The 20438-nt window shown below is 37.5% G+C and overlaps 1 protein-coding gene across 15 annotated transcripts in view; it reads left to right on the forward strand.

Annotated features, from left to right (window-relative positions):
• Positions 1-20438, forward strand: part of magi2a (membrane associated guanylate kinase, WW and PDZ domain containing 2a) — a 682885-nt gene that overhangs the window by 508080 nt on the left and 154367 nt on the right. For 13 of the 15 annotated variants that reach the window (XM_043713779.1, XM_043713778.1, XM_043713782.1 and 10 more), the window contains 3 exons: positions 15423-15633; positions 15838-15917; positions 16198-16236. In XM_043713779.1, coding sequence (XP_043569714.1) covers positions 15423-15633; positions 15838-15917; positions 16198-16236 — 330 coding nt within the window. The remainder of the gene's footprint in view (positions 1-15422; positions 15634-15837; positions 15918-16197; positions 16237-20438) is intronic. The other 2 variants (XM_043713781.1, XM_043713784.1) reach the window with 1 other exon arrangement.

The following is a 20438-nucleotide window of genomic DNA, read 5'->3' on the forward strand; positions in this document are numbered from 1 at the left end:
GCAGACATTTTGAAAATTGGACAGAGAACAACTGCCATAGAGAGAAAAAGCCCTGGAGAGCTAATTGCCCATCTTAATATCCTGCTCTCGAAGAAATTAGAAAACACTCTATCAAAGGTAGCTTTTCATGTGAAACATACTCGTAGTAAAAAGGAAGAAGACGACCCAGGGAGATCAGCCGGAAGAGGGAAGACACAGAAGAAGACAGAGACTGTGTGGTTTTGGAAATTAGGTTGATGTAATTTTAGTAAGTGTCTTACTAGAACAGCATATTGTTCTAGAATTGGAGGCAGACAGTAAGTAGACAGTGAGCTTAAAGTTGTGAATAGTTGTTATTTAATGTTCACTTTTAGAGTTAAAAAATAAATTGATATTATCTGCTTTAAATATTGGAATTTGGGAGTTCTGTTACTCATATTTTAACACATTATGAGGTGAGGGGAGCTTTTCTGAGTGTTTGTTTTAATTAACAAAGGAGTTCGTCTCCATGTCATAACAGTACATACTTTCTTATCAGTGTCTTTGAAATGATAATGGTGCAACAGCAGCTGGTTCTCAGTTGCTTTGCTCAGAATGAAATATCCAACATTGTTAGTTGCAAGGCAAGTTGAGTTTTTTTGAGATGCTGTAACTATAACAATAGCTACTGTTAGAATATGATGTGATTTGAGTGGCAATCTAATCATACCATAATTTGGTGCATTAATGTGTAAAGTTTTGTGTATGGTATAAAGCCCTACATTCCAAACAATTTGAACTCTCGCTATCAATAATACTAAAGAGAGAAGAACAGATTTGAAAATCTTGAGGGGAGGAAAAACTAGAGGATGCCCAAATTGACATATTTTCAAATAACTTCAAATCAATCATTCAAATTTATGTAGGGGTCTGGAGAGCAGGTTATTATTTCAATGCAAAATATTCAAGTAAAAATGGATAGATAGGAATAACTTTAACATTGTTTTCAAATGGTCTGCAATGAAATTTCACTGTGTTTGCACCAATTTCTTTTCGTAATGCCTTTATTACATCATCAGTGTAGCAAAAAGAAATTGCTCATTGTAATTTGATCAGTTTAATACCAGATAATCCATTATGATATCTCTGTAAAAGCAAAGAATATTGCTAGCTAGTACCAGTTCAGTTCATGAAGCTTACAAACTTCTGATTTAGTTTCAGGAGGGTGTTACAGTTTCGGTCTGTTATATCCAACAAAGCTTCTAATGAGTGTAAGCTCTCGATGTAGTTTCAATCCTTGTCTGTTAGCAGAATGACACACATAATAGGCTTTGAAAAACTTCATTGATGGAAAGGCCAAATTATAGAAAGCCTACCATGTGGGAGCAGGCCATTCGGCCCATTGACTCCCTGCCGACCCTCCAAAGAGCAGCTCACCCAGACCCACCTCCTACCCTATCCCTGTAACCCTGCATTTCCCATGGCTAATCCATCCAGCCTGCATATATCTGGAGACTATGGGCAATATAGCATTGCCAATCCACCTAACCTGCACATCTTTGGACAGTGGAAAGAAACTGCAGCACCTGGAAGAAAGCCAAGTAGACACGGGGAGAATGTGTAAACATAGACAGTTGCTCGAGTGTGGAATGGAGCTATGTCCCTGGTACTATGAGGCAGCAGTGTGCGCGACTGAGCCAACATGCTGCCCCAATTGATTCAAGTAAAAAATTAAAGTAGGATTAACCAAAAAACAGTAAAAATTAGTAAATAAATGGGTAGGGAAAAATTAAGGATATAAAAATCAGAGTTTGTCATTCAACTCCTTAAGCCTGTTCTGCCATTCAGTTAGATCATGGTTGAAGTGTTGTTCAACTCCATTTATCCAATTTTAACCTGAATCCCTTGATACATTCTACCTAACAAAAATGTTATTCTCCGCATTCACAACCTTTTCGGGAAAAATATTTCACATAGTTTACTTGGACAATGTTCCACGTGGTAGATTAATTAGTAAAGTTAGATCAAATGGGCTTCAGAGTGAGCTTGCCAATTGGATACAAAATTGGCTAATTGGCAGAGGCAGAGCTGCTGGAGGTTGTTTTTCAGACTGAAGGCTTGTGACCAGGGATTAGTGGTGGGTCCACTTTTGTTTATCATTTATACAGATGGTTTACATGAGACAACAGAAAGCATGGTTAATAAGTTTGTGGATAACACCAAGATTGGTGGTATAGTGGGCAGCGAGGAAGGTTATCTAAATTACAAAGGGATCTTGATCAGTTGGGTTAATGGGTGAAGAGTGGCATTTAAAATTTAATTTGGATAAATGCAAGGTATTGCATTTTGTTAAAACAAACAAAGACAAAATTTAGGCAATTAAAAGTAGGGCTGTGTGCAGTGTTGTAGAACAGAGGGACCTAGGTGTTCAAGTTTGCATCACATACAGATAGTGTAGTTAAGAAAGGGTTTAGTATGCTTGCCTTCATTGCTCAGACCTTTGCATATAGGAGTTGGGACATTATGTTGAGGTTGGACAGGGCATTGGTGAAACCTCTTCTGGAGATGTCCAGTTCTGGTCACCCTGTTATAGGAAAGATATTATTAAGCTGGAGAGAGTTCAGAAGAGATTTACCAGAATATTTTCAGGAATGGAGAGTTTGACTTATAAGGATTGGCTGGGACTTTCACTGGAGTGTAGGAGGTTGAGAGGTGACCTTATCGAGGTTTATAAAATAGTGAAGGGTGTAGATAGGGGGAAGGGCAAGTATTTTCAAGGCTTGGGGCCATATTTTTAAGGAGAGAGGAGATAGATTTATAAAAGACATGAGGTGCAATTTTTTACACAAGGTGGTTCATGTGTGGAATGAATTTCCAGAGGAAGTGATAGGTATGGGTACAGTTACAATGGTTAAAAGAAATTTAGGTAAGTACATAAGAAATGTTTCGAGAGATATGGGCCAAGTTCAGGCAGGTGGGACTAGCTTAGTTTGGGTTTATGGTCGACATTGACTGGGTAGACCGAAGGGTCTGTGTCAGTGCTGTATGACTCTTTATATGTTCGCTACCCTTTCTGAGTAAAAATCTGCTTTTATTCTTGAATGACCTGACTCTAATTTCAAGGTACTTCCCCATTGGCTAGATTCCGTCTTCAGAGAGAATGTCTTCTATGTATCTCCACTGTTGAATTCTAATATAATTTAAAACATCTTAATTAAATCTAATATCAACCATCTAAACTCAAGTGAATTTAGCCAAGTTTACATTTTAGTATCAACTGGATGATTTAATTTTACCCTTCTAATATGTGAGCAATTTTTGTGAATATTTCCACATTATTTTAGCAGCTGAACCAAGAAGGTAAAACAGTAAACTAAATAATTCAGAGAATGCAAAATCTTCATGACACACTACAATAATTTCTGTATATGATTTTACTGTCAATGAAATGTATTTAATGACCCAAGATTTCCAGTATAAAATAAGCAAGCTGTCAAATAATACAGCCCTCTCTAGTAGAGGAAAGCAAACATTTTCAACAGATGCCATATCTTGTGAAACAAACTTCAATGACTTAGTGCAGATGTGCAAGGCTGATGTTTTTGATGATCTAAAGAGAGATTTTTATGGGACTAGAACCAAGATTCACTGGCCATGTTTATATAGGAAGTAGCATAAACTGTTAGCTAAGTGGGATATTAACTTCTAATGTGTAGAAATAATGGCATGCTCCAGTATCAGTAATGTGCAACCCAATACCTTAGATATCTGAGTAATTTTCCACTTCTGGCTCGAACAATATCAAAAGCACAACATAAATTCAGAAAATAGCACAGGCAGTACAGAGGTAATTAAATATTTTTATATTATCACTTGAAACTTTTTAATAGCTCTATGGTTAACGTCACAAAAAAGGTACAAGTTGCATGACTTGTGTGCAACTTGAAGTCAGGTATATCCGTAGAATCATAGAGCTGTACAGCATGGAAACAGATTCTTTGGCCCATATTTGTCTAAACCCTTCATATTTATATACCCATCCAGGTACCTTTTAAATGCTGTAATTGTACCAGTCTCCACCATTCCCTCATTCCATACATGCGGCACTTTCTGCGTGAAAATGTTGCCCGCTGGTCCCTTTTAAATCTTTCCCCTCTCACCTTAAACCTATGTTGTCTAGTTCTGTTCTCCCCTACCCTGGGGAAATGACCATATCTATTCATGATTTTATAAAACTCTATAAGGTCACTCCTCAGCCTCCCATGCTCCACAGAAAAAACCCCAGCCTATTCAACCTCTTCCTGTAACTCAAACCCTCCAACCCTGGCAACATCCTTGTAAATCTTTTCTGAACCCTTTCAGTTATCACAGCATCCTTCCTATAGCAGAGAATCTAGAATTGGACGCAGTATTCCTAACAATGTCCTGTACAGCCGCAACATGATCTCCCAACTCCTATACTCAATGCACTGACCAATAAAGGCAAGCATATCAAACGCCTTCATCACTACCTTGTCTACATGCGATTCCACTTTCAAGGAACTATGAATCTGCACTTCAAGGTCTTCAATGTAGGAATGAGTGTCATCCTCCTCCATGAAAAGTGACTTGAAAATGAATGATATTTCTGACTGAGAACCATTGTTTAAATTGAAAATGCTTCTCCCTTCAGTTAACTTCGGTTTTACTGACATTAGTAAAATTGAGATTTCAAACATTGTGCATATTCGTCAGTATATTCCATTTGATATTCATCTGTTGTGGTATCCCTCTTGGACCAAAAATTAGCAGCAAATTAAAATAACTCCTCTAAGTTATTCTTGCTTCATCAAATAGTTAATTATCTGAATATTGACTAATGAAAATTAGAAACTAGTAGAAAAATAAAACAAATGTGGAAGTATCTGTGGAGAGAAAAGTGATTATGTTTCAATATCATCAATCCTGAATTATTAACACTGATAGGAACATAGCACTTAGGAGCAGCACTAGGCGGTCATCCCTTCAAGTCTGCTCTTCCGTTCAGTAGGATCATGGCTTATCTGATTATGGTCTCAGGATTACCACTGACTCTTCAGTCATGCACAAGCCCACTGTAGCAGCCATTAAATACATTGATTGTATAAATTTACCTTTATCCATATGTAATTAAGGAACATTAAAGCATCAAATTATATAATTCTATGTCCATGCTTACCTATGATTCATGTTGATTGTTCTCACTTTCTTTAATTTTTGTAAGCAACTAACAGATACAATGCTTTCAATTTCAAAAATGTCTTATTGCAGAGAATGTTATGTTTTAACCACACATATATAGAATGTTTTATAATTGCTCCATTATTACTTTTTATATCTTTATCTTAAATTTATGCTTTCATATTATCCTGTCACCAATAGTTGAAAGCCAGCTCTGTTTACCTCAGTAATACTTTGTAATTGTGAGCATTGCTACTAGGTGGCCAGCTGTCTAGACAGCATCCTATGGTGCACCTTATCCACTGACTTCATGTATTCTTATTATGGAAATGCAGGGCTACCCGGTTTTCAAATGTGCCATGCCTCCTTTAAGCACTGTAGTAAGCTTAAGCAGCACTTTTCATATACCTTATCAAATGTTATTAGAAAATTAGTATTAAATTATCAATGCTAATTCCTTTCATCATTCTTTGTTATTTTAATGGCAGTTGGAGACTGGTCAAATTTTAGAAATACATGTTGATTTGTGCTAATTAGCTAATTTTTCTTAGTGTTTAATAACTGTATTCAATCAGAATATGGACTATCCTAATACTCTAGTGGGTCATAAATTTTATTTTATCCTTGCTTTGTGTTTTTTTTGTAGAGCAGGATCAAATTTATTAATCTTTAGTCCTTGGCTCCATTATCCTATTTTTAGACGTTTGGCAATGTAGGTACCATTAACAATGTGGCAATGAAGAAAGAGAAATGTAGTACCTAGGAAGCCTGGAAATATTGCATTCCTAGATGTCCGTCCAAACTGAGAGGCTGACCTCCTTTCGAGCAGAAAGGTCTGCAGTACTAGGCTGCAGCTAAAGAAAGAGATCTGTCCATTGTGGGAGATGCAGGGAGATCATTTAGAGGTTATCAGGGTGGGATGATGCTAGAAATATTTAGGTGTTCGAGAGATCAATTGGTTGGGGGGGGGGGGGGGTGGTACATCCAACGGGAAGTTTCCTTCTCCTAGTAAAGTCACATAACCTCCTGCTGTTCTAAGAACTTGAGAGTTCTCCCTGAAAGTGTTAAATCTAAAAACAGAGATAAACTTGGAGACATGCATGCATCCACATGAAATTGTCTGATATTAGGAACCAATCTCTGGAGAGCAGACTAGTCACCAAGCACCCATTCCCAACTCCCCCACTACTGACCGACTCACCATTGTCCAAATTGTTCAGAGGCTGGAGAATTGCTCATTGATACTAAGTCTATGAGGGAGAGCTCAAGGTTAGATGTTACCCCTTTCTATATTCAAAATTGTTGACACCCCTTTACCCCATCACTCTGAGAACAATTTTAAGAGTTTCATTAATGATGTTAGCATTCCCTCTATATACTAAGATGGGCAATGATGTGCATCATAAGATGGTTAATTAAAGTTGAAAAAGATTGAGTATTATCATCTCCATCCATTCCTCTGTTTGGAAGAAGGGTCACTGGACCTAAGATGTTAACTCTGCTTTCTCTCCACTGATGTTGCCAGACCTGCTGAGTTTGAATTTTATTTCCATATCCACATCCTAATCACGGGCATTAAAAATCAGTTATTTCTTCACAACTTTTGCTTTTGCAGCTTTGTAACCTTTTAATCTAACTCTGAACAGATAACTAATTGATGCTGTTAGCTCTCATTTTGGTGGTGAGTATGTCACCCTGATATTTCTGGTATCCTTGTGTAAAGTTCTAATAAAAATTAAAATTCAGGCATTGAATATAATTGTGTTCTGCAGTTATGTTTTAATAAACCAACATAGTAATATACCCTATCTAATTATATCAGTTTTGCTTTGACTTCGTAATTTTTTGCATCCACCTGTAAACAAATGAACATGTTTCTTTAAAAATATCTTGCAACTTCGGAGATTAGCCACAAACACTGGTATCATGGCTGCTGAGATGTTTTACTGCAATAAGTCTGGAAAGCTAGAATTGTCACTACTTCACATCCAAAAACGTAAATGTACTGTTTAAATATTTAAATAAGTGCTATAATTGATCATCAGCTGTTTCTTTTAGGGTAATTGTTAATTCCCATCAAAATATCTGTACTATAAATCAAAGTTGAAAAAGCATGTGAGCATAGGAATTGCATAACACCTGCATTATCTAAAATAAATTAGATAACTTGTGGATTAACTTGTAGTTTGTATATGAGATAATTTGTCAAAAAGCTGCTGGGTAAACCAGTGTCAGAGAAGCATTGGTGCAACATTGTAAATTATAGTCAAAGAAAGCGAATAGTTCTTTTAGCTAAAATCTCATAAAGCTAAAGTACTCCATAATGAGTCCTCAGGATGGCAGAGGGAGGAATTGAGCATTTTGAAACATTAAACAAGTACATGATTGCTTTCATCTTCCTTTGACTATCCATAAGTACTAGGAGAAAGAAGAAACAATGTGAAAATCATCGGAAAACGCTGACGAGTTAGAACATATTTTTGTGTTGATTCCTCGTTTTAATTTTGAATGTTATGAAAATATAATTCATTGTACAGATTTGGTCACTATCCTGTCTTTAAAAAATGGTATACTGATTTAATAACTTTCTGTGTAATCTGTGTAAAACTGATGTAAATTTTTCCAGTGGGCTTGCAATTAAATGATTAATAGCTTACTAAAAACTTGAATGAAGATAGAGCTTAACTTTATTACAGAGAAGTGTATTACAAATAAGCATCATACAGGAAATTTTCATGTGCTCTGTTACATATGCAGTTATTCATATTTCAGTATCTTGTTTGGAAGCAATATGTGTGACTATTTTGCTTCCATATTCCCTTAGAGAATAGTGTTCATGTCTGTCCCATCTAAATGATGTAAAGGCTTCTTTTACTGGCAGCAGTAAATGACAAAATATAAAATGTTTTGACAATCTGTCTAATTCCCAAATGATGTGAATGGAATTCTGTTGTCTTGCTTAGTAGCACCATTACCAGGTTTTCACAAGCAGCTGCTGTTTCATTGGCTTATCTAGGAAATACAGAGCATAATTCAATTGCATGAGCTGTAAAGATGTGAAGATATTGGTTTATGAATTAACATAGTTTATGCATTCAAATACTGTCAAAGTAGGTGAAGATAAGTTGAAGTGAATGACTTTCAGTATGGAGGTACATTGTGCACAATTTAGGAAACTATCTTATGGGCCACCACTACTCCAGTTCATAAAATGATGTCTTTGTTTAAGTAATTTTGTGCAGTACTTTTATGAATTTGAAAGCTGTTCAAGGTTCAACTATAATTGTTACAATGCAGTAAAATTTATTGCATAGGTTTCCTTAATCGCTGAAAATTCAACTACATTTCCAACATTATTAGATTAGATTACTTAGAGATTAAATTAGATTAGATTACTTACAGTGTGGAAACAGGCCCTTCGGCCCAACAAGTCCACACCGACCCTCCGAAGAGCAACCCACCCAACACCACGGGCAATTTAGCATGGCCAATTCACCTAACCTGCACATCTTTGGACTGTGAGAGGAAACCGGAGCGCCTGGAGAAAACCCACGCAGACACGGGGAGAATGTGCAAACTCCACACAGACAGTTGCCCAAGGTGGGAATTGAACCCGGGTCTCTAGCGCTGTGAGGTATTTGTTATAGATATTTTTTAAAAAAACAGAGTACCTCTGTTTCTATCTGCACCATTGTGCCTATAATGGAGCAATCAAATTGTTTGTTCTCATCTGTACTATGCCTTCTTAAAACATACGTGGGACTAAATAAATATGCCCGTCTCTAGAGGAAAACATAAAAGGCAAAACCATTCCATCTGTGTAATTATATGTATTATCTATTAATTCCTTCCATTGTTAATATTTATTGCTTTATTTTAATGAAAAATGCTTGTCCTTATTCATCCTCATCAAACGCACAACCTGAATAATTTTGAACCAATTTGTGTTCATATTTTTCCATTTTTATCCCATTCGTTGGTTTACACAATTGTCCACAATGAAATCTCAATAATACCGTGTGAAATATTTGAACTTTTCTCTCTAAATTACTAATGTATTACTAATTAATTATACATTAATCTTCCCTTTTAATTATTTTTCCAACTCAAGAAAAAAAATTAAAATACCAAAGTGGATATTTTGTCAGATCCATTATCAGCAATATGCATCCAGTTTTGAATCCTTGTGAAACATATAGAGTTGAAAACAGGCAAACAAATTATACAATGAACTCTACACCAAAACTTAAATGTTGAATAATGTAGAGTTCCTTGGCTGTCAAGTGGTCAGCATACTTCACTTTGAAACAAATGATTTTGAGAGGGTTTTAGGGCTCCCTATCATTCTGACATGCTTAGTTCATTTAAGCGAGTTCTATTTGTTCTCATCTAGAATGGAGGTAAGCAATTACAGTCTGTTCTGCAAAGAGGAAGCACAAGCTTCTCCTCTACTTCTCTCTTCTCCATCTTGTTAGGATTAAATATTAATTTTAATACACCCCAATTGAACTCATGTTATATGAACCTTATCTCTCTCCAGGCCACTGGGTATTACAGGTTTGTTCATTTATGTTAATTTTTCAGAGTGACCTGGAGAGAAGTTTCAATCACTGGTCTCTGGTGAAAAACGTGCAGCAAACATGTTGTGTGGCACGTTACCACCTGAGAAAGGTGGAAATGTGGGAACAGTGCGTGTAAGCAGCATGTATAACACCAGGTAGTGAGTCATCTGAGCAATAGTCCTGAGTGGACCACAGAACATGCAAGAATTTTGTAGAGCAGGCTCAGTAAATGTATATTACCTGACTCCATAAAAGAACTCTAGTTTGCAAATATATCTACGCTAGCTATACTCTGGGATTATACCAAAATTGCATTCATATAGCTGCCAAGCTACAGTGATTTGGTGATTCAGTGTCAAGAGCATTTATGTATGGCTGACACTAAATGATTCTGGCATTCTGGCTGCTCTGCTGATGTTGTGCTTCTTTTCAAAGAGAGTTAAATTTCCCTTCCACAGGGAAGGGTGTGTACTTGTTTGTACTGAAATAAGCTACATGTAACAAATAAGCTGCTTAATACAGCTGTGAAAACTATTTACCATGAAAGAACCAATTTGTACACACCTGGTGCTTGTCTTACAGCAAAGTTTATCTTCCTCAGAAGTGATCTTGTGAGCATTTTTGCAATAATGTGAATGCATTTGAGGATAGATATAATTGGGGATGTTTTGGAGCATGTTATCTCATCTTTAAAATTACACTGCAATTCTTACATTTTGAATTTTACAACTGTACTGTGAATTGTTGGCCTGTTTAAAATAGAATTATAGCATCTGGTGTGTTCTGTGATTTCACAATCTATTTTTAGTTTGTTTGTTTGCTTACATTGAGGTAACTTTGACCACATTAAAGCAATCAAAATCCATTGGGATATATGAAATCCAACAAGTTCCCAGGATCTGATGGCTTACAGTCTAGTGTTCTAAAAGAGGAGCTGCAGAGATAGTTGATCTGCCAGTTATAATTTTGCAAAATTCTCTAGATTCTAAAAGGCTCCTAGAAGAATGGAACTTAGCAAATGTAGCACCACTATTTAAGGAGTAAGGGAGAGAGAAAGCAAGGAACTAAACACCAGTTGGATGTATGATCAAATAAGTCTTAACTTTTAACATCATTTGGAAAGCAAAATATTATTGATTAGCATCAATCAGGATGGTTTTACAAAAGTGAAATCATGTTTATCAAATTTATTAGAGTTTTTTTTTGAAAATGTAATAGCAGAGTAAATAGAAAGGAAATAGTAGATGTAGATTACTTGGATATCCAAAAGATATTTGATAACCTACTACACAAAAGGTTTATACAAGAGTTAGGGGCTCATAGAGTTTGGGCGAAGGAGATGAGGGATATAGTAGATTGGATAGAAGATTTGTTAACAGATAGAAAGCAGGAATAGCTGAGATATTTTCATGTTGGTGGGCTGTGACTATAGAGTGCCACAAACATCAGTGCTGACACCTCATTTATTTACATTCTATATTAATGTCTTAGACAAAGAGACAAGAAGTGATGTATCTATGTTTGCTGATGATATAGAACTAGAAGGGAATTCAAACTATGAGGTGATCACAAAGATGCTCCAAATTGACATAGACAGGTTAAGTAATTGGAATACAAGGGGGAAGATGGAGTGCAAGATTGGGAAGTGTGACGTTGTTCACTTTGGTCATATGAATACCAAAGCAGAATATTTTTTTAAAAGAATGATACTAGCAATCAAAAAAAGATCCCAATGATCCCAACTAGCAGCTGTTGATTCTCCAGACTGACCTTTACCTATTCCTATGTCTATCCAATTGTTGTACTCTCTCTCTCTGGGCTTCAACTCCACCTACTTTTACTCCTCCCCTCTCCTCACACCCCATCTTCAGTGAACAGGATATTGAATTGGATGGTAAGCCATGGTCACAATGAATGGCAGACCAAACTCGATTAGCCAAATGGTCTACTCCCACTATTATTTTCTATGTTTTTATGAACACTCCCTGCACTGCATAATTCCTCTGACTATGAGCATACCAGGTGGACAACTGACAATAGCCAAGCCCCTGGGCTATGCAGAATGTGCCAGTGACTGACCATACCAGGCCTTCATTCTCCCTGCCACACACTGACTGGACTGTGGACTAGCCCCCACGCACTTGCTGGTATGGCAGTCTGGTTAAAGAAACGTTGTTTGCCATGCAGGCAGATAGCACATGATGTAGATATTAGATTGACATTTTTGTTGACCATATAGCAATATGTTCTCCATCGGACAGATCCCTGCTGACCAGCAGCCTGACTCTGGGCAAAAAAAGTCACATCAATGCATCAGGACTTGTAGCTTTTTCTCTGGATGAAGCATCAGCATGCTAACAGGCATGGCAAGTTAAGACAGGCCAGGCAAGGTAAGACTGCGATACTACAAACCTGCAGGTGGGCACTAAGTGAGTGAATGCTGAGGGAGAAAATGAGCAGCCCTGAGATATAGCCATGTCCAATCCATGAGCTGGATGCTTGATGCTGAATGCTAGGTGTCCTTGCAGCAGCCTTTCAGTGCAAGTTGCTGGTTCACTTTGTAATGCATATTTGTGCTTTGTGAATGGCCTTCAAGTGGAGCAGAGAAATGTATGATGCTCGTGAGAAGTTGGATGATGTCAAATACCAATCTCCATAGACAAGTGGTGCATATGGATAATGCCTGGAGGTGCTGAGCAACATCGATGCTGCTCGTACCCAGAGGTGAGCTGATGTGGTCAGGTATCTGCTTTGACTTCCATGTGAAAAATTTGTGACTTCTAGCTTGTTTGGCATGTTTTGGTAAGATAGAAAATTGAATATTAATTAGGTGAATTATGGATGGAATAATGCATTTAACAAGCTGTAATCTCCCTTGGGGAACTCACCTTACCACTATAAGCCTCTGATAAAACATAAGAATTAATAACATTAATTTGAAATTGAGAGCATACCAATCAAACAATGTGGGTAACCTACCACATACTTCAGGTGAGTCATTATAGGATCTTGGTACAAGGCAGATGGAATAATGAATTATTTTTGTAATCTAAATATACAATGAAATATTGCCAGTGCATGTTGTCAAAAGTTTCAGTTTACAAATTCATGTTAGATTTTCAGTGAATCCTCCAAATTCTGTAATTTTACAAGGATGCCCCCACAAATGCATTAATTTATGTTCTATCTGAAATAGGATAGCATTTCCGGTATAATATTTTCGACTTGTTTATTAGAATTTCATAACGTGCCAGAATGTCACAACCTGTTCCAAGTGGCAAAAATGTGCATTTCAGTGAGAGGGAGGCATACAAATAATAGCTCAAATCATCATGTCTCTCCACACCCTTTATAGCATCTGTGCATGTTAGGTTTAGACTTTGCAATAAAAAAATTATCTGTTGGATATATCTATAGTTTAAGTTATGCAAAGGCCCAGTCCTGTTGAATTTTGATTCTTAACTCTTTGTTTGCATTTAGGATATGATTTTTATTTGGAACTACTTTGAGCTGTTAGCTCTTGTTACCTTCATATATTGAAATATATCTCTGACTGTGGCAGCACAATAGCTCAGTGGTTAACACTGCAGGCTCACAGCTCCAGGGGCCTGGGTTTGATTCCAGCCTTGGGTGATTGTGTGGAGTTTGCACATTCACCCCGTGTCTACGTGGGTTTCATTTCACGTTCCAAAAATGTGCATATTAGGTGGATTGGCCACAATATATTTGCCTACAGTGTCTGGGGATGTGTAGGCTAGGTGGGTTAACCATGGTGAGTGTGGTCTTACAGAGATTTGGTGGGGAGCTGGGTCTGGGTAAGACGCTCTTCGGAGAGTTGATGTAGACTTGCCAAATGGCCTTTTTCCACACTGTAGAGAACTTATGATTAAGAACCTGAATTTTGTCATCAGTAGTGAAATTAAACTTCTGTGGCCTAGAACTCTCCTTTGCAGTAATTAATTTTATTCTGGTGTCAATTTAAGGATTAGGGTAGAAGAGTTTTCAGCAATAATTATTAATTTAGTATTCTGTTAAATTCCTAGTTACACCTCTATTCAACTTTATTGTGTTTAACTTCATCGTGGGTGTTTACAGTTAGAGAGCAACCTTGGTTATCTGAACATTGATTATCCGAATTTCAGATTATCCAAACAAGACCTCAATGTCCCGATGCTTGGGTAAACTGTGTTATACGAGTATTCAATTATCCGAACATTTGATTATCTGAACAAAATACTCCCCGCCCATGTCATTCGGATAATCGAGGTTACCCTGTAGACTAATAGTGTAAAAGAGCAACTTCTCATCAGAGCATTGATTTCTACTTGAGTGAGAACTTAACAGCACACGTAATGGAGGAGCTTGGCATCACTGATAGTAAAGTCTGTAGTTCAGGATATAATTGCACATATGCAGACCCCAGAGATGATGTTAATTTCATGTGGAGTAGTGATGGAAAATACTGCTGGTTTCATTGGCTCCCATTTCTATTTCTTCCCTTCCTTTGTTTCCAAGTTTGGACGAATAGATTGTATCAACTTTGAGATCTTTTATTTATGCTCTTCTTTTATTTTGGTTTGGAATGGATATGGTGATTTGGAAGAAAGCTAAACATCCCTAATTAGCACCAAATTCATAAGAAACATATTAGAATTCCAACAGTGTGGAAACAGGCCATCAAGTTCACACCGACCCTCCAAAGAGTATCCCACCCAGACCCATTCCCCTGCATCTATTACTCTGCATTTCCCTTAACTAATGCACTTAGCCTACACATCCCTGAGTACTATGGGCAATTAGCATGGCCAATTCACCTAACCTGCACATCTCTGGATTGTGGAAGGACCCACAGGAAACCCACACAGACACGAGAAGAATGTGCAAACACCATACAGACAGTTGCCCAAGGCTGGAATCAAACCCGAGTCTCTTGCACTGTGAGACAGCAGTGCTAACTATGGAGCCACTGTGCCACCCCTGTTGCAGACAGTTAGGACATCTGATCAAGCAAGTAAACACCAAACCTTGAATCCAATGGAGTAAGAAACTGGCGTGGCAAGCTCACACAGATGGGGAAAATGAATAGCTGAATGGAATTTGAGTTTGTTTCACTTAATTTTTTAAATTAAGAATCTGGGTAAATAGAACTATAGAATCCATATAATGAGTCATTTCCAAATAAAGCAAAAGAAAATCTGTGTTCCTTTTGGAATATATTCCCAAACAGTTAAATATGAGTAGATTAGCACAAGTTTTGAATAACTGACATTGGGTAGTTTTAGAACAGTTGAATGTTAATTTAGTTTGTTTCAAAACCATTTTTTTCTTAAAGTCTAGTGTCAAATCTGCAAGTCGTTTTTCCAGCATATATTTGATACTAAAAATGATGTGTGGTTTCTTGTACATATTTTGCTTAAATCTTTATTTTTATTTGAATTCATTTAGATTTTAAAGTCTACTTATTTGTTATTGCTGATTTATTTAGCAGGCTCTATTTTAGACATATCAGTATTCTAAGTTGTGTGATTATATAAAGAAAAGTTTGTTTTTGTTCAATTTTAAATTGAGATTACATGAGTACCCTTGAGTGTGCCAAATTTGTGGTTCTGTCTGATGAATAACTTCCAACAAAGCTAGATGATTACTTTGGTGATTGTTTTGTGGGTATTTCTTCTTGGGCTGATTATCTGTATCCTCCAACAGAATCTGGTGAACATGAAGACAAAAGCACTGATGCCTCAGATGAGATTTTTTCACATCCTTGCGCTGCACCAGTCTATGGCCTTATAAAGGGAATGAAAGAAGATTCTGTTTCAGAAAAACAGACAAGAGTCGAAGATAGTGATGAGTTGGGCCCATTGCCTGAGAACTGGGAGATGGCATACACAGAAAAAGGCGAAGTCTACTTTATCGAGTAATGCATTTCAATCAAATTTTTATGAAACTTCTAAATTGGCATTTTTAGTGAACTTAATTTGGAGCATTTGTTTCAGCAATTTCTGTTACACTTCTTTTATAGCTAATTAGATTGTGTAAGTAAATCTATTGATTGCACTTTGACTTGAATTACTAATTCATTCTTTTAAAAAAATGCTCGAGCTGTTTTTTTTATTCTTAGCCATAACACCAAGACAACATCTTGGCTTGATCCACGATTAGGTAAAAAGGCAAAACTTCCAGAAGAGTGTAAAGATGATGGTACGTAAATGTGTATTTCTTTGCTTAATGTGTGTTTTTATTATTTTGTAAGTTTTTTTTCTTCAATGTGGTAGCTGGAGAATGCATCTTGCTGCTGAATAATAGTTAATGAGAGCACCTAAGACTTGGACACAAGTGATCTTCACTGCTTCCTGCAAATTGTTTGTACTTCTCCTGCCCCAAGATGTCACTTGCTGTAGTGTAGAAACAGAGGTTGTCTTTTTCTGTACCTGAAAGACTGCTTCTATGTTAATTTTGTATTTCTGATTTAAAATTGAAGGAGACAAGCTGCAATCTGGAAACACAGGACAGAAGTTAGGTACTGTAACTTTAAGTAATTTTCTTGTTTTATTTTCAAGATAATGCATTTTTCCATATAGCCACCTTATTTCATTTTAGTGTAGAATTTTACCATCTTAATTCTACATTTTCTCTGGCAAATTTATTTTGATTTCATGACCACAATCATAAAAATTGTTTCTAAGTTACTATTAGGGAAGGAATGTCAGTGTTACTAATACTGTGCAATATTGTGAAACTGTTCTTTTGGATTGAAAAGCAAATCATCTAAAATATATAGATGTATTTGAAACAAATATATATTTTTGACAAAATCCAAGCTAATCAGCATTTGGGTTTATCATTGAAAAAATACTGAAAATGAATGATGTCTTCAATGAAAAAATGTTTATTCTGATAGGGCTTTCATTTTATCTGAGGTCTATATTTACCAAATATATTTTTGTCAAACAATATTTTTCATTTGCTCTTAGAACAGATTGCTGTTAATTATCAGAACTTGCAGCGGAATTAGTATAATTCATAACTTATTATATGAAACATATATAGTATTTATGAGAACAGAAATTGCTAGTGAAACTCAGCAGATTTGGTAGCATCTGTGGAGAGAAAGCAAAGTCGACATTTCAGGTCCAATAACCCTTCTCCAGAATTGACAATACAGGTGCTGCCAGACATGCTGAGCTTCTCCACCAATTTCTGTCCTTGTTTCAGATTTTCAGCATATGTGGTCCTTCGTTGTTTAATGTGGAAGCTTAAATAGGTTATCACTGTGAAATTAACGGGCTGTCTCCCTAAAAATGCAGTGCTTGTTGCAAATGATAGTTTGCTTTCCTTGTTCCACTATCAGAAGATTTAAAGTAGTCTTAGAATAAAGCTTTGTTTTGAGTGATGAGGCTGCTCCATTTTTAGAGTTCATTTTAGCACTTTTGTACGAATGTACAAATGTACATTTGGAATGGCAGCACTTGAAAACATTTTTTTTAAATTATTGCTGTTGCTAATATGTGCACAATAGAACACAGCAAATGTTTGAACTCCAGTGGTTATCTCACTTTTTTAACTGCCCACTGAAACAAGTGTTCCCTTAGTAACCACAGTGCGACCAATGAACCGGATTTCCAAAGTAATCGATTAAAATGATCTCTCAGTTATATTCAGCATCAATAGAAATGGTGATTTGCTTTTATTGCTCTCACAAGGTGCCATTTTCAATGACTGTCTTTTCAACTAAATACATTGCGTATCACTTTATTTCTCTTAAATGATTTGTTCAAAATTTTAAAAATTGCCCAAGGTAAAGAGGGATTCTACATTGAGTACTCATTACATACAATATTTTATTAACGAACATGGTCTAGCGTAATGATTTAATGAACTGTTGTTTGGATGATTATCGTACTCCAAGTCCCTGATGTAAATTCTTTATCTCTAATGTAAAAGGATAAGATTTTTGTTTCCAGAGACATGTGATAACCCTACAAGGCTGATGGAGAATTATTAATTAATCTGCTCATAGAGCGTTGAGTATGAGTTCCCTTGGTATTGAGCAGTGTCTGTTCAGCTGGAATTCAGCATCTGAGCCCTTTGTGACAATGTCCCTGTCTCTGAGCCAGAAGGATTAGATTCGAATCCCACCTGCTCCAGAGTTGTGTCATAACATGTCATCTTAACAGGTTGATTAAAAATATAGCAGACCCAAAAAGGGCTTTTGTGGTGCAGTAGTAGTTTCCCTATCTCTGAGCCAGGAGACTCAGGTTCAGGTCCCACCTGCTACTGAGGTGAGTACTCACACATTTGCATAGGTTGTTTAGAAATTACCTAGAAAACAGATTCAAACAGCTTGGAGGCTGGTTAGCTAAGATGGTCAAAGTATGAAGCTGATGACACAAAGGTCATGATTTCAATCCCCATACTTGCCTAATTCAGCTTGTGGGCTCTTGTGGCATATTGGGATCAAGCCCCACTAGTTCCAGAGATGTGTGGTAAAATTTCTGAACAGGTTGGTTTAAAACAAAAGCAGACCCAGTACAGAGGAACCTCGATTATCCGAATATCAATTATCCGAATATCGGCTTATCTAAAGGCGACCTCGAGGTCCCGATAGAAACATTACATCAAAGAACTGTTTCAACTCTGATCATGTTTTGTGTTTACAGTGATTAAAAACGACCTCAGCTTACTGAAATGCTGCTGAGAACAGTCCTGGACATCGATGGGAGCCCAGGCACCATCTCAAAATGACTGACCTGCCTATTCTCCCTCTCCCCACACTTTCCGTGGACTTCTACACAGGGTGTACTCTAAGCCCCACTTCCCCAGATATTCTCCCTAACATTGTCCTGGACAGGTTAGACGTGGAACCTGTCAAAAGGTTGCAGTAAAAAGTTGTGTCTGTCTGTGTCTGGGGTTGGATGTTGGGCGGGGTTGGGGTGGATGGATTTAGGTGTTGGACGGGGTTGGGTGTTGGACAGGGTTGGGGGGGCATGGGGGGGGCGGAGTTGGACAAGGTTAGAGGCGGAGTGGGGACGGGGTTGGGAGGGGGCAGTGTGCTGCAGTCTCCTCTCTTGAACGGGGAACAGACTTAACACAAAACTCTGAGTCTCAGAGGAGAGGCTTTGAATCGATTAACTGAATAATCAATTTTCCGAACAAAATAGTGCCCGCCCATCTTGTTCAGATAATCGAGGTTCCTCTATATATCCCCTCCAACTTCATTTTGTTTTAGCCCCTTCCCACTTTTCCTAGCACCCCCTCTCTTTTTGATGGTTTGCATTGCCCATAAAGAGCTTTGCATGGCAATATTCAATGGGTGACTAACTGGTTATGGTTAGTAGTTAAAAACAAAAACAAAGTCATGCTGGTGATTAAGAAAAATATCTCCAACATTGAATTGATTAGTAATCATTCATTTCATCTAGCTTAAAAATACAGTAGGGGGAGAAAAGAAGATTGGCAGGAAAAGGTATAAAAGAGACCCAGGGGTGTGATAGTGGTAACATTATTGGATCAGCAATCCAGAACCCCACCCAATAAGAGGTTATTGGATGTAGGTTTGCTCACTGAGCTGGAAGGTTCATTTTCAGACATTTCATCACCATACTAGGTGACATCTTCAGTGAGCCTCCGGATGATGGACTGCTGATGATTCCTGCTTTCTGTTTAGATGTTTGGGTTTCTTTGGGGTGGTGATGTCATTTCCTATGGTGATACCACTTCCTGTTCTTTTTCTCAGGGGGTGATAAATGGGGTCCACGTCAATATGTTTGTTGGTAGAGTTCTGGTTGGAATCGCATGCTCCTTGGAATTCTCATGTATGTCTCTGTTTGGCTTGTCTTAGGATGCATGTGTTGTCCCAAAGTGGTGTCCTTCCTTATCTCTATGCAAGGATATTAGTGAGAGGGGGTCATGTCACTTTGTGGCTTGTTGATGTTCATGTATCCTGGTGGCTAGTTTTCTGCCTATTTATCCAATGTAGTGTTTGTTATGGTTCATGCACGATATTTTGTAAATTACATTAGTTTTGCTTGTTGTCTGTATAGGGTCTTGCAAGTTCATTAGCTGCTGTTTTGGTGTGTTGGTGGGTTTGTGAGCCAGCATGATGCCAAGGGGTCTGAGAAGTCTGGCAGTCATTTTCGAGATATCTTTGATGTAGGGGAGAGTGGCTAGGAGGTTATTTTTATGATTATTGTGAACTTTTTTTATGCAAAGTGCAGTGCTCCTAAATAAGGGGTTCTTCCTTAGTTTATACTCAAATAGTACCCCTGTTCTCCACTAAGAGTTATAGAATCATAGAAATGTACAACATGGAAACAGACCCTTCGGTCCAACTCGTCCATACTGACCAAATATCCCAACCCAATCTAGTCCCACCTGCCTGCACCTGGCCCATATCCCTCCAAAATCTTCCTAGTCATATACCCATCCAGATGCCTTTTAAATGTTGCAATTGTACTAGCCACCTCCACTTCCTCTGGCAGCTCATTCCATACACGTACTACCCTCTGCGTGAAACTGTTGCCCCTTAAGTCTCTTGTATATCTTTCCCCTCTCACCCTAACCTATGCCCTCTAGTTCTGGACTCTCCCACCCCAGGGAAAAGACTTTGTCTATTTATCCTATTCATGCCCCTCATGATTTTATAAACCTCCATAAGGTCACAGCTCAACCTCCGACATTCCAGGAAAAACAGCCCTAGCCTATTCAGCCTCTCCCTATAGC

This window comes from Chiloscyllium plagiosum, chromosome 23 (assembly GCF_004010195.1).
Source record: "Chiloscyllium plagiosum isolate BGI_BamShark_2017 chromosome 23, ASM401019v2, whole genome shotgun sequence".
NCBI classification, from domain to species: domain Eukaryota; kingdom Metazoa; phylum Chordata; class Chondrichthyes; order Orectolobiformes; family Hemiscylliidae; genus Chiloscyllium; species Chiloscyllium plagiosum.